The following is an 11,948-nucleotide window of genomic DNA, read 5'->3' on the forward strand; positions in this document are numbered from 1 at the left end:
TTGGGAGAATTAGTTAATCCTAGAATTGAAATATTATTACTTAGACGGCAGTTGTGAGACTCAAGGAGATAAGAGTGTATATATGCATCAGGTAAGCATTTAACAAGTGTTAGTTCTTCTATCATGTCATGTCATGTCAGCTCTTTTTCCTTTTCTCTTAAGACATGATCCAGCATCTTAAAGGAAGCAGCAGGGAAGCCTGTATTTTTTTCAGACTATACTATGGACCAGGTTTTGTAGTAGGCACTTTAATTCTTTTAATCCTTACCTCAGCCTTGTGGGATAGATATGTTATCATGTCCATTTTACAGATGAAGATTCAATAACTCAGGATAATTAAAGACCTTCTCCAAGCTCACACATAATAAGTGACTGAGCTAGGATTCAGATAAGATCTGATTTGCTTCCAAGTCTGTGCTCTTTGCATGGCTCCCGTATTGTTTTTAGCTGGTTTTCATGCAGCTGCTTCAGAGCCCTCCTCTGTGGGATGTTGCCTCTGCCTCCTTATGCCCTTTTACCCTAGGAAATATGCTTTTTTATTTCCTGAGGTTACCTGGGGGGAAAGGATATTAGTATGGTCTGGTTGAAGCACATTGGCAGCTGTGCTACCATTTTCATGTAAAGGAAAGATATATATTTGCATTTTAAGCCCACTGGTGTATTTTTCTCTCAGTGTTAAGGAGGGAAGTCATGTGCTCTGCACATTAGATCCCCTTATATTTCACTCCTTGTGAACTGTCAGCACTAGCAGTTTTAAATCTTGCAAACTGTGTTGAGGCCAAGGTTTTCAAACCCAGAATAGTAAATAAATAAATCAGTCTTTGTATGTAACAGATCTTGGCAACTCCTACCTATGTTGTCCAGGGTGTTATTACTTATAGTTCTATTTTGGAAAGGGAAATCATTCACTCACTGGACTTTATTATAAAGAAAGGTCTTGTTGAATTGATGTTAGTTGGCACAATTCTCTTGGCTTTCCTGATGTAGTTTGGTTTCAAGAGTAAAGCTGCCTGTTGTAATAGATGCATAGCTCAAGAAGGGATCCATTTTTCTGGCTTTATCAGCTGTCCCAGAAGATAGCTATGTAATTTCTCCCTTGTGTTGACAGCTAAGTATTTTCTCCAAACAAATAAAATTCAAATATAAATATGATATATAATGTAGAAGAGTTTCTCTGTCAGATTTAATATAGTGGTGTGTTTTTTCTTTTCTCATTTTTGATGTAAGAAAATTTTTTTTCTGTCATTCAGCAAGTAGATTTTGGATATTATAAATTGAATTCTTCTTCTTAAAAATTACATCAATATTCCTAGAGTATACCTTAATTAGTAATTAAGTACACCATTGCTTTTGCAGTTTTTCCACCAGAAACTGACTTAACAGTTTAACTCTTTCTTCAAATAACTTTTGCCATTTTTATCTAGTCCGTTAACGTGGCATTTTAACAATACTGTTTTTCTGTTAACCTGGCAAACACTTTGAATTATTTCAGTGGTAGAATTGTTTTGCCAACCATACTGTTCTGAACACTTGCGAATGAGTTTCATATGTTGTCTAAAGTAGAGCAGAGCTGGATAGCCCATTGGAAAACTGAACCTGTGACCTTTGCTTCTCTGTGATAGCTAAGTAGTAAGCCACAAAGGTTGGCTAAATCAATCTTGTTGGTGTATTTTTGAATATTACTTTTGATTTAGCTGTACAAGTTGTTGAGTACACTGATTCTTAGGGAAAAATAGACTTATTGGGTAGAAGCATTTAGAATAGCTGACATGACTAATAATGAAATACATTATTTAATATTTCTTAATGCATTTATATCGTGTTGCACTTAACCTGTTTTTTCAATTTGGAAACAAATGCAAAAACAAAAATAACTAAAATGCATGTTCATTTAGGCTACATTGATCTGGTACCTTGTGATACTGTTATGCAGTTAAGAACTATTATTTTTTGTCATACCACCCCACAACATGTGGGAACCTTAGTTCTCCTTCCAGGGATCCAACCTGCACCCCCTGCACTGGAAGTGCAGAATCAGAGACTTAACCATTGGACCACCAGGGGAAATCCCAAGAACTTTAAAAAAATATTAAATATGGAAGCTAATACTTAGCTTTGGTGTATCAGTTCACTAGGCTGTCTGTTACTCTTGTTTTTTTAACAATTAATTTCAGGTGGAGTTTATCCAGAAATTTCCCCCAAAAGAAACAGAAAATCTGCTTCTGTGGCAGTATATTTCCTTTCAGGCATTACCTGCTGAGCTTAGGAAACAAACTGCACTTGAGGTCACCAGAGCAGGTACTGCATGGTGTATGAAGTGGCTAGGCAGTAACCGCACGCTAGAAGAACTTGAGTCTCTGGTAAGTGCATTATGATGGCCTTGATTCGTTCTGTAGCTGTTTATGAAGCTGCTTTAGTTACTGGGGATGTGTTGTTAAAAAGACACAGTTTGTGCCCTCAGAATCTAGCAAGAGTTTCATATTTCTACACTGTAAGAGTCTGTGAGAAATGTGCTATTATCTTGATTGATGTAAATATGAGAGGGGAGGGTGGAACAACACGAAACACATTATGAAATACTTTATTTGTAGTATATTTGCTGACATATTTCTAGATTTGGTAGAGAAGATTCTTCTTTTTGTACAACCCTCATTTTATGCAAATCTCTTCTGAGTCTTTATATACCTTTCTATTTAGAATGCGCCCTCTTAAAATAATGAAATAAAAAAGAAGTTGATCTATAAGTCAAAATACAATTTTAGAAACTGAATATAGTACATGTTGTTTGGTGTTTATTTGCACATTCTTTGATTCATCATTCACTCAGCATATTTTGAGTGTTTATATGTGCCAAGCTCTGTTTTAGGCATTGGAGATAAAAATATATCAAAGAACAAAACCAACAAAAATTCCTGCTCTCATGGACTTACATTCTTTAGCTGTGGACAAAGAAGTAACACACCCACACGTGTGTGTGTGTGTGTGTATATATATATATATATATATATATATGTAAAACTTAGATACATATTATATATCAGTTTGTGATAACAGACAAATCAAGCAAGGATGGGCACAGAGCATTCAAAGGGGTGAGGGCTTATTTGCAATTTTAAATTGAATTCAGGGTTTTCTTGAGACTTATATTTCTAAACTGAGTGTAAATGTTCTGATACTCTATTACATAGTGGCATTTGACCTTAATCATAAAGATAATTTAAAACATTTACATATATTGAAAGGAAATATTTCTATGTGCCTTTATTGGTGAGATTGTTCAGGTTTTGTATTCATTATACACAAATTTCTATAGTAAAGACAAAAACTTTTGTATTAGATAAAATAAAAGCACCTATTTTCTAAAATTCAACGGCTTTACTCTATGACCAAAACCAGATCAGCAAGTTATTTAATGTTTATTGTAAAAGGAAATAAGTTAATTGTAAGTTAAAAGCTGTGTGGTGATTACATAAAATTAAGTGTGGTTGTTGAAGTATAATGGATGAAGGGCAAAATTACTGATTGTTACCACACGCCAACCAACCCCATTCCTGGCCAGAGAGACAGACATTTGATATATCATTAAGAGTGAATCCAGGAAAAATTATCTTTTGTTTTAAATTCTAAATAGTGTACTTAGGTACTATATTTGTTTATTGAAGGCAGTGTTGCTAAAAAATTTTAAAGATTAATTATACAACAACAGCAACAATAATTTAGTAAACTTTAAAAGGTTGCTAAGTACATAATGTGAAAAAAATTTAGTTGATAAATAGTATGAATTAGCTTGACCGTATTGGCCATTTGTATCAAATCTATTTTTTAAAATATGATGCAGTTTCCATTTTGTTAAATTTTCAACCTAAAAGGAAAAAAAATTTTTTTAGGAAAATGAAGCTAATGTTTCTGTGTATAAGGAAAGTAGTTTTAACAAAATATATTGGTTGGCCAAAAATTTGAGTGTTTCTATAAATACATCTTATTTGGCTAACATAATACATGTATTAAGACATCGCTGAAAAGATGGCTTTGGGTCTTAGAGATACACTTCTAGTGTTTTTATGAAGAGTTAGAGGTAACTCAAAACCGACAGGTAATTGGGTTCCAGCTCCTTTAAAGTGATGTCTGCACTCAGGTCCTTTCCCTGTCTCTTGCCTTTAGAACACAGTGCTCTCTGCTCTGCTTGCTGTATGTAATTCTTCTGGTGAAGCTCTGGATTTGGGGCAGCAAACTGCAATTAAGGAAGTTGGAAGTCAGCTTTCAATTCTTTTAAATGTTAAACTGGTAAGGAAGGCAACTATAATCATTTTGCTGAAGAACAAATAAAATACTGAAAAAGAGAATGAAATTTCCATACAGAGTAAAATGTATGTAATTACTTTAGGTTCTTGGTAGCACTTGTGATTAGAACTTAAAAATACCTACTTTTACTCTTTCAGCCAGTTCTATTTAAGTTGATAGAATTATATTAATAAAACTAGAAAGTAGTGAAGTGACAGTGACAGTCTAGCTACTATTTTCAACTCTTACTGTTTTTTCTTCTTTGTTTGCTATGGCCTGTTTCTGTGATTCTGGAGTTCTTTTATAAAATCTTTTGAGCACTGGGAGAGTGGTCTGGCTTAATAGTAGAAGGGGCAAGTAAATGGATGTGGTTAACTTGTATTCTTCTTCTCCAGAAAAGCCAAAATCAGGCTAGAATTAGAATGATATATGTCCCACAGATCATTGTAATTTAAAAATCATATTTAGTTAAATATTTAACTATGACATTGATAAGTTGAAATACTGGCCTCTGGGTGTCCCAGTCAGTGAAAGCTGAAGGCAACATTAATGTTTGTGAAATAACAGAAATGGTTTTGCAGATGATATTTTATCATTAAAGTTTATGTATATGGTTAGATTTCACTGTTGCAGCATTTTAGCTTCAAGTGCTTTCCCCTAATCCTCATTAAATTATTCAATAAATATTCACTGAGGATCTTTCTTGGTGATAAAGCTTATAATATCATAATAGAAGCAAGAGTTCTGGAGAGGAGAATGGAATTTTAAGAAGACTAAGGAATAAGCAAGCTTTTTCTGTGACAGATAAAAATAATGAGATGCCCATCTGAATTAAATCTGGGTTTAGAACATGGCTATACTTTTTCCTGTGTGTCTAGAGGAAATTACTTAACCTCTCTACCCTTTTCTTAGTAGTAAAGTGAGGGTAATAATACCTGCTTCAGAGTTATAAGGAATAAGTGAAGTAATAAATATAAAGTGCTTAGCATATTTCCTGGAATATAATAAATGTGAATGTTGCTAGTCTTATGTAATGGAAAATTTTCACCAAAATTATTTTGTGCTTCTTATTTAAGGTAATAGGTCAACCTTATGTTCAGCAGACACTCAGTCTTTTACTTCCACTGCTGGGATTTTTCATTCAAACTTTAGATCCTCAGCTAGTAAGTCAGGTAAGAATAGTGGGCAAGCTATCTATTCTCTTATCTCTTTGATACTGAATAGTCAGACCTGTTTCATTGTTGCTGGTAACTGCTTAGGAAACCCTGAGGTTAGGAGTCAGTTCACCTGGGAACCCTGCCTTTATAGCATTTTCAAAGGTATGCCAGAAGCTGTTGTTGAAGTTGCATTAGTCACTCAGTCCTATCCAATTCTTCGGGACCCCATGGACTGTAGGCCACCAGGCTCCTCTGTCCATAGGATTCTCTAGGCGAGAACACTGGAGTGGGTTGCTATTCCTTCTCTAGGGGATCTTCCCAACCCAGGGATCGAACCTTGGTCTCCTGCATTGCAGGTAGATTCTTTACCATCTAAGCCACTAGGGAAGCTATGCAATAAAACCAACATGGACTTGAGGATAATCCTCATTTTGTTTGAAGAAATAAAATGAGGAGCACTACTGAATTCTTCCTCTGGTCCCTAGCTTGCATGGCTGGACCTGGCAGAACCAGGGCCACTGGGGGATCCTCGTGGTGTTGCCTCAGGTATGCCTTGCTTTGGGTGGTTCTAAGTGATGGAGAGAGGGAAAAGGGGAGAAGGCTTTCCTCTTACCTGAAGTGATTTGAGGATCTGGAATGAGTTCATACTAGACAGACCCGATCCCCTAATTGTTGGTTTAAGCTTACTGTCACTTAAGAAAACTATTCCGAGGTAAAGCCAGTCCTTCCTATTTAGGAAGCGACGCAGCAGCAACAGCAGCAGCATATTGCAGAGAGTGAGACTAGCAACACCTTGTTTTTAGTAGCTCTGGTTTTGGTTGTGTATATGAAGAACTTAGCATTAAAAAATGTTTACTAATTAGGCATATTTTTAGTTACTATATATGTTTTACAGAGAATGTAGTAAAATAACTGACTCAAATATGTTGATTCTGAAGATTCTAATCTTTTTTGAAAAATACTGATAGTTTTGATGTAATTGTACCTATTTTTAAAAAATCCAAATAACTAACATTTAAAATTTTCAACATAAGTAAATTATTCATTGAGACACTGCTTCCATAGAAGACTATTTCAGTGTCCTTTACACCAGGCAAACTTTGGCCTCCTGACTAGGTTCTGCTCTCCTGTTTTCATCAGAAGCGCTAAGGAAGATTTTTTACATTTTTAAAGGTTTGTTAAAATATCTATATATATATATGTATGCAACAAGGAACAAACCCAAAATATTTACCCTCTGGCCCTTTACAGAAAGTTTGCCAATCCGTGTTTAAAGAATGAACTTCTCCTTCTAGAATTTAAAATGCAAAATAATTTTTAAAGATTTAAAGGAAGAACACTAGCATATTGTTTTTCAGAAACACATGAATTTTTAATTTTTTATTTCAATGGTTGGTAAGACTAATATTGTGGTAGTAACTGAATGAGTGATTTTATTGTTTTATTCAAATTCCACCTGTGAAGTGTAGGCTTTGTAGAATCTTTGACTGTCCTGGGTTTGGTTTGGTTTCCCGTCCTGCATACCCATCAAAATCTTAGTCGTGTCTCTACAAAGCACTTGTTTTATAACTGCTTGTAACTATTCTTTGATCTTTGCATCTTTGGTTATACTTTGCAGGTTATAACTTTGCAGACCTCACTGCTTAAATTAGAGCCTCCTGACCATGTTCGATTGGCATTTCTGGATTTTCTCTCTTCTCTGGGAAAACTTTTTATACCTCAAACTATCCAGGTAATACTCTCTTAATCCTGTTGTTCCCATGTTAACAAAATCTCTCATAATTACTGAGGGATTTTCAGGCTTTAATTTCTGGAATTCTATGGATTGCTGACAAATGAAAATTGGAGAAAAACTATTTTGTGAAGAGAGGGTTACTGTCTTAGTATAACTCAAGTCATTTACTTTTAGAAAAATATATGTTGACATACAAATAATTTATAGAACTGGCTACAGTAAGATTTATGATAGTTGGGTTCTAGCATACAAAGTTCCTAAGGAAGGAAAGTATGTCTTCTAGGGAACAATGTATAGTGAGGAAATTGGGTGATTTATCAGTTATTCTCTTGGTTTCTATATCCATTAAAGGGAGCCTATTTGTTTCTTTAGAAGATATTTTTGAAAATTTTGCGAAGTATATATAGTTGACAAATACGTATTTATAAAACTGTAAAGGCCTGGTGATACACTTCTACTGAATCTTAAGACATACTTCACAGCAAAAAGAAGTCTTCCTCCTAAATTGAGTTCTTCCTTCCTTATTACTGTGGTCAAGACAATTCTAGACACTTGACATTTTCCCCCTACTTCTAGGTCATACTGAAGATTTCAGTGCTGAGAACTTGTTATGTAAGTGGGGCAAAAATATGATGAATGTTTTCTCAGTACATGTTAAATAATTAAAACCTTGAAACCAAAACTTGAACTGGTTAGTTTGTAAAGGGCTCTCTCGTTCAAAGGTAGACAATACCATACTGTTGCTTTCCATCACGTAAAGTTGTGTTTCTTGAGGTAGGTGTAGAGTTGACAGCTTCTTTTCAACTCTCTGGATAGAAGTATTCAAAGATACTTGCATTTGAGCTATCTTTTTAGCATAAAATGAATGTAAATGTATTCTGAAATTCTGCTTCATCAGTGCCATAGCCATGGACCCTGCTGGGCCCAGAACCTACGGAGCAAATGTTTAATAAAAGCAGAAATTACTTTACCTATTCTCAGAGTGAAGTTAAGATCTAAAGAAATTTGGGGGAATTCATCAGCATATGAGAGGCATTTAACCCATGTGATATTAATTCATTTATTCCATTCAAGAAAAAGTTGAGTTCTTGTTATATGTCAGGTGCTATTTTGATCGCTGGGGATTCAGTATTCAGTAAATCAAACTAATAAATACCCTCAGCCTGTTGAGAAGCAACAGAGTACTAAAGTGGGGATATATGAAAAGGACTAAATTGGTGGTGAGTGCTATGGAGAGAAATAAAGCAAGAGAAGGGGAAGAAAGAAGGTATATGTGGGAGTAGAGTCTGAAATCAGACTTGGTCACTGGAGTCCTCACCGTAGTGACATGTGGGTAACACCTGACGCTGAGGGAGCAAACCAGGCAGGTGCCTGAGGAGGCATCTCCAGAACAGGGGAAATGGAAGCGAACACCCCCCAGCTGGAAGCACATCGGAAGGAGAGCTAACACAAAGGCAGTGGGGCTTAGAGCAAAGGAGGGACACAATTGAACACGTTTTATTGTGTTCCCTGAGACAGAATTAAGGAAAACTGATAAGGAATGTACTCTGCTGAGGTTCTCTTCTGATAAGGTTTGGTTTTCTTTGTAGGACAGAATTCTGCCCAGCCTGTCTTCTGTTTTTGCTTCACTGCTAGCTGACAGGAACTGGCTACTGGAACAACATTCCTTGGAGGCATTTACTCAGTTTGCTGAGGTAATTAATTAGAAGGCCAGTCTATCACAATGATTTCTAAAACATTTTCTGATATTGCAAAATATTCCAAAAACATGTATAGAGCTGCTTTTTGTATCCTAGCCATAAAATTTCTGGAGGAGATATTGCTAGCCTTCTGTTTTACAGGATCTAAAAATGAAGTCCAGAGAAGGGAAGTGATTTTCCTAAGGTCCTCAGTAGTAATGATCAGAACAGGCATTCAGACTAGGTGTCCTAATTCAGATGCTATTTGGGGTTGAATGATAATATATTTCATCTCCACCTTTCACGGGAGCTAAGTTGATGAACACAGACCTGTTAGCTCAGCTCTGTAGAGAAGGCGACCCTGCCCTGGGCTGCTTTTACTCTTAGCTGCCGTTGTACAGTCCTGCCCTTCATCACAATGGGACCCAAAAATGTTGGGATGACTGGGCAGAAATCGCTACAGCTCACAACTTTATACTTGTGCACCCTCAAATAACTATGAGCTTATTATTTTTTGAGTGATTTTTCTTTTAAAGTTGCATTTTTAATTAAAGTAGCTCTTAAAACTTGTGTACTTCTTTTTGCAGGTTATTAAAATGTACTGAAATTAGTTTTTTATCAATCTTTTAATAGGGAACTACTCATGAAGAGATAGTTCCACAATGTCTCAGTTCTGAAGAAACAAAGAAAAAAGTTGTATCCTTTTTGGAGAAGGTATTTTATTTGTATAGCATCCAAGTAGCAGAACACATTTTGTTATGTTACTTTTTAAAAATTATTGCCAGGTTGAATATCCTGTTAGCTTATTAAGCAGTTGGGACCTCACTGCAGGTCAGAAGTGAAACATTTGGGTCACTCTGGCTGGAGTCTGGGATACTGCAGCATTGATCATCCAGGCCCAGAGAAAAAGAATGCGGATCCCTCACCAGTAACTCACCATCATTAGACTCACATGTGGAATTGTAGGCCCAAGAGGGTCATATTCACCACCATAATCCAATCAGGACTTTTCCAAATAGTGGCTCCCATATTTTGTGTGAGCTTTGAAACTTACATGGGGACAGTGGTAGGATGTAAGTTAAAGGTTAACCGAAACACTAATAGAACAGTTAAACCACAAATTTAGAATACTAGGATAAAGTGAATTATGCTTAAGTACTTAATTTTCTTAAGAATATCTCATTGAAGTGGGCTATGTCTCTTTTTTGTATATATGCATATATTATATATAAGCTGGATGTAAGTAAGGGTGTGTACATGTTAAGCTGGATGTAAGTAAGGGTGTGTACATGTTTCTTTTAAAAATTTCTCACCCTGTTCAGTAAAGGCTAGCAGATAATCTTTTTTTTTTTTTTCTCTGTAGGGAAGGCGTACACTGTAAAATATTTTTACCCAAATCACACTGAGAATAATTTTTACAGATGAGTCCAACTTACTTCCAGAATTTGCATAGTTCACAAGCTGAGCCTTGTAGTTAAACATTCAGCATTTAATACACACAGGTCTTTTCACTGAGTATCACACCATTTTGATAACGAGTTGAGAGTGCTAATGTTGGTATTTACTTGGTTCTTCATGATCTCTGGCAGACGGGGTTTGTAGATGAAACTACAGCTGCGAGACTGGAACGTATCAAACAGGAAAAAGGTACTTTCTGGGAGCCTTTTGCTAAAGTTACTCAAGAAGAAACAAAGATGTCATCTTTACAGGTATGGACTGCTCTTCAGTGTGGATCAAGCTTTAATAAAAAATGTGCTTTATTACTTACAACAGTAGAACAGAAACTAGCATGGTTCTTTGCCTCGTACAGAATAGACATGTGAAATTGTTTTATGGTAGTTGCTCTTTTAAAAATCACATTTCTTCTTTCTGGAAGGCTGACAACACAGAGAACAGAGGTGGGACTCCAAAAAATGTTTTAAACATCATACTGAATATACTTTTAATATAACTTTAAACTATTTGCAATAACCTTTGGAAAAGTTATGTCTGTACCAGTGATGCTACAAATGCAGTAGTTTCTGAACCACAGAAGAAAACTGATTCACATACCTTCTTAAGTGTTTAGTTTGATCCTTTGCTTCATTCATCACAGTCCAGAAATTATATCTATCATAAGGCAGAAATCTGACATTTCTAAGGATACTCAAAATTGTTTGAGCACTAATAGTATATTTGGAATGGCAATCCATAATGGTAAATATAAGTTACAACTCTTAAAAACCCAATAAGTGGTTTTCAAGACATGTTAACTTTTATGCCTTAAATCTACAAAGTTAAATATATCAGTAGTGTAAATAAGCCCTAAAGAATTTATATATTACGACCATCTGTAGGAAGACAATGATTTTAAAAACTGTATGGCTCTAACCCTTCGTCCTCCTTCTGGTGCAGTGAAAGCATCATTATAAACTTAGCATTAAAAAGAAAAGGGCATTTTAAAAAATTCATACTTGGGGCTTTTTTGTAAGGACAGATTATATGGCTAAAGAACACTCACCTGAAGTCACTGGACAAGGCAGCACCTCTTCGTTTCCTCGGACCCTGAGCATCAGTTGTGGTAGCACCCTGAATCCCTGTTGCAAATCAACACTGCCTTCATGTCTCTCTCCAGATGAAGGCGGGGGTAAGGGTCTCCTGCCCTTGTGAGCCAAAGACTAGAATAAAATTTTCGTATAAAACTTGACAATTTTAGAATTTGTCCTTGTAAGCTTTAGTCCAAAAGGAAAGTTCTGTTTGGAACGGGGATTATGGCATTACATGTTTTTCTCATTTGCCAGCCTTGTGTGAAAAGAGCCCGTCACGAGCTCCCCTCAGAAGATGAGTACAGGTCAACACTGCAAGCGGCAACAGAAGCCTTGGAGGCGATCGAGTTACTACTCCAGAAGTCTCCTCCTCCAGACTGGCTCCTGATGGAAATGGAGACGCTTCAGGAAAGGATTGATAAGCTAAAACGTCAGGTACTCTAAGGTGAAGAGTTAGTGGACTAGACCATTTTGTCAACTAGGTAAATGAGTTGAATATGATATTTTTGTTACCCTATAGTACATTTTGTAAATGAAAATATTGACATATCTGTACATGATCTAACACATA

The 11,948-nt window shown here is 35.9% G+C and overlaps 1 protein-coding gene across 4 annotated transcripts in view; it reads left to right on the top strand.

Annotated features, from left to right (window-relative positions):
* FIRRM (FIGNL1 interacting regulator of recombination and mitosis) overlaps positions 1 to 11,948 on the top strand; it is a 50,854-nt gene that overhangs the window by 37,837 nt on the left and 1,069 nt on the right. For 2 of the 4 annotated variants that reach the window (XM_070768124.1, XM_070768127.1), the window contains 8 exons: positions 2,175 to 2,360; positions 4,162 to 4,284; positions 5,358 to 5,453; positions 7,057 to 7,170; positions 8,763 to 8,867; positions 9,486 to 9,566; positions 10,442 to 10,561; positions 11,633 to 11,812. In XM_070768124.1, the coding sequence (XP_070624225.1) occupies positions 2,175 to 2,360; positions 4,162 to 4,284; positions 5,358 to 5,453; positions 7,057 to 7,170; positions 8,763 to 8,867; positions 9,486 to 9,566; positions 10,442 to 10,561; positions 11,633 to 11,812 (1,005 nt within the window). Of the gene's footprint in view, positions 1 to 2,174; positions 2,361 to 4,161; positions 4,285 to 5,357; positions 5,454 to 7,056; positions 7,171 to 8,762; positions 8,868 to 9,485; positions 9,567 to 10,441; positions 10,562 to 11,632; positions 11,860 to 11,948 lie in introns of all 4 variants that reach the window. The other 2 variants (XM_070768126.1, XM_070768125.1) reach the window with 2 other exon arrangements.

Source organism: Bos indicus, chromosome 16 (assembly GCF_029378745.1).
Source record: "Bos indicus isolate NIAB-ARS_2022 breed Sahiwal x Tharparkar chromosome 16, NIAB-ARS_B.indTharparkar_mat_pri_1.0, whole genome shotgun sequence".
Lineage (NCBI taxonomy): Eukaryota > Metazoa > Chordata > Mammalia > Artiodactyla > Bovidae > Bos > Bos indicus.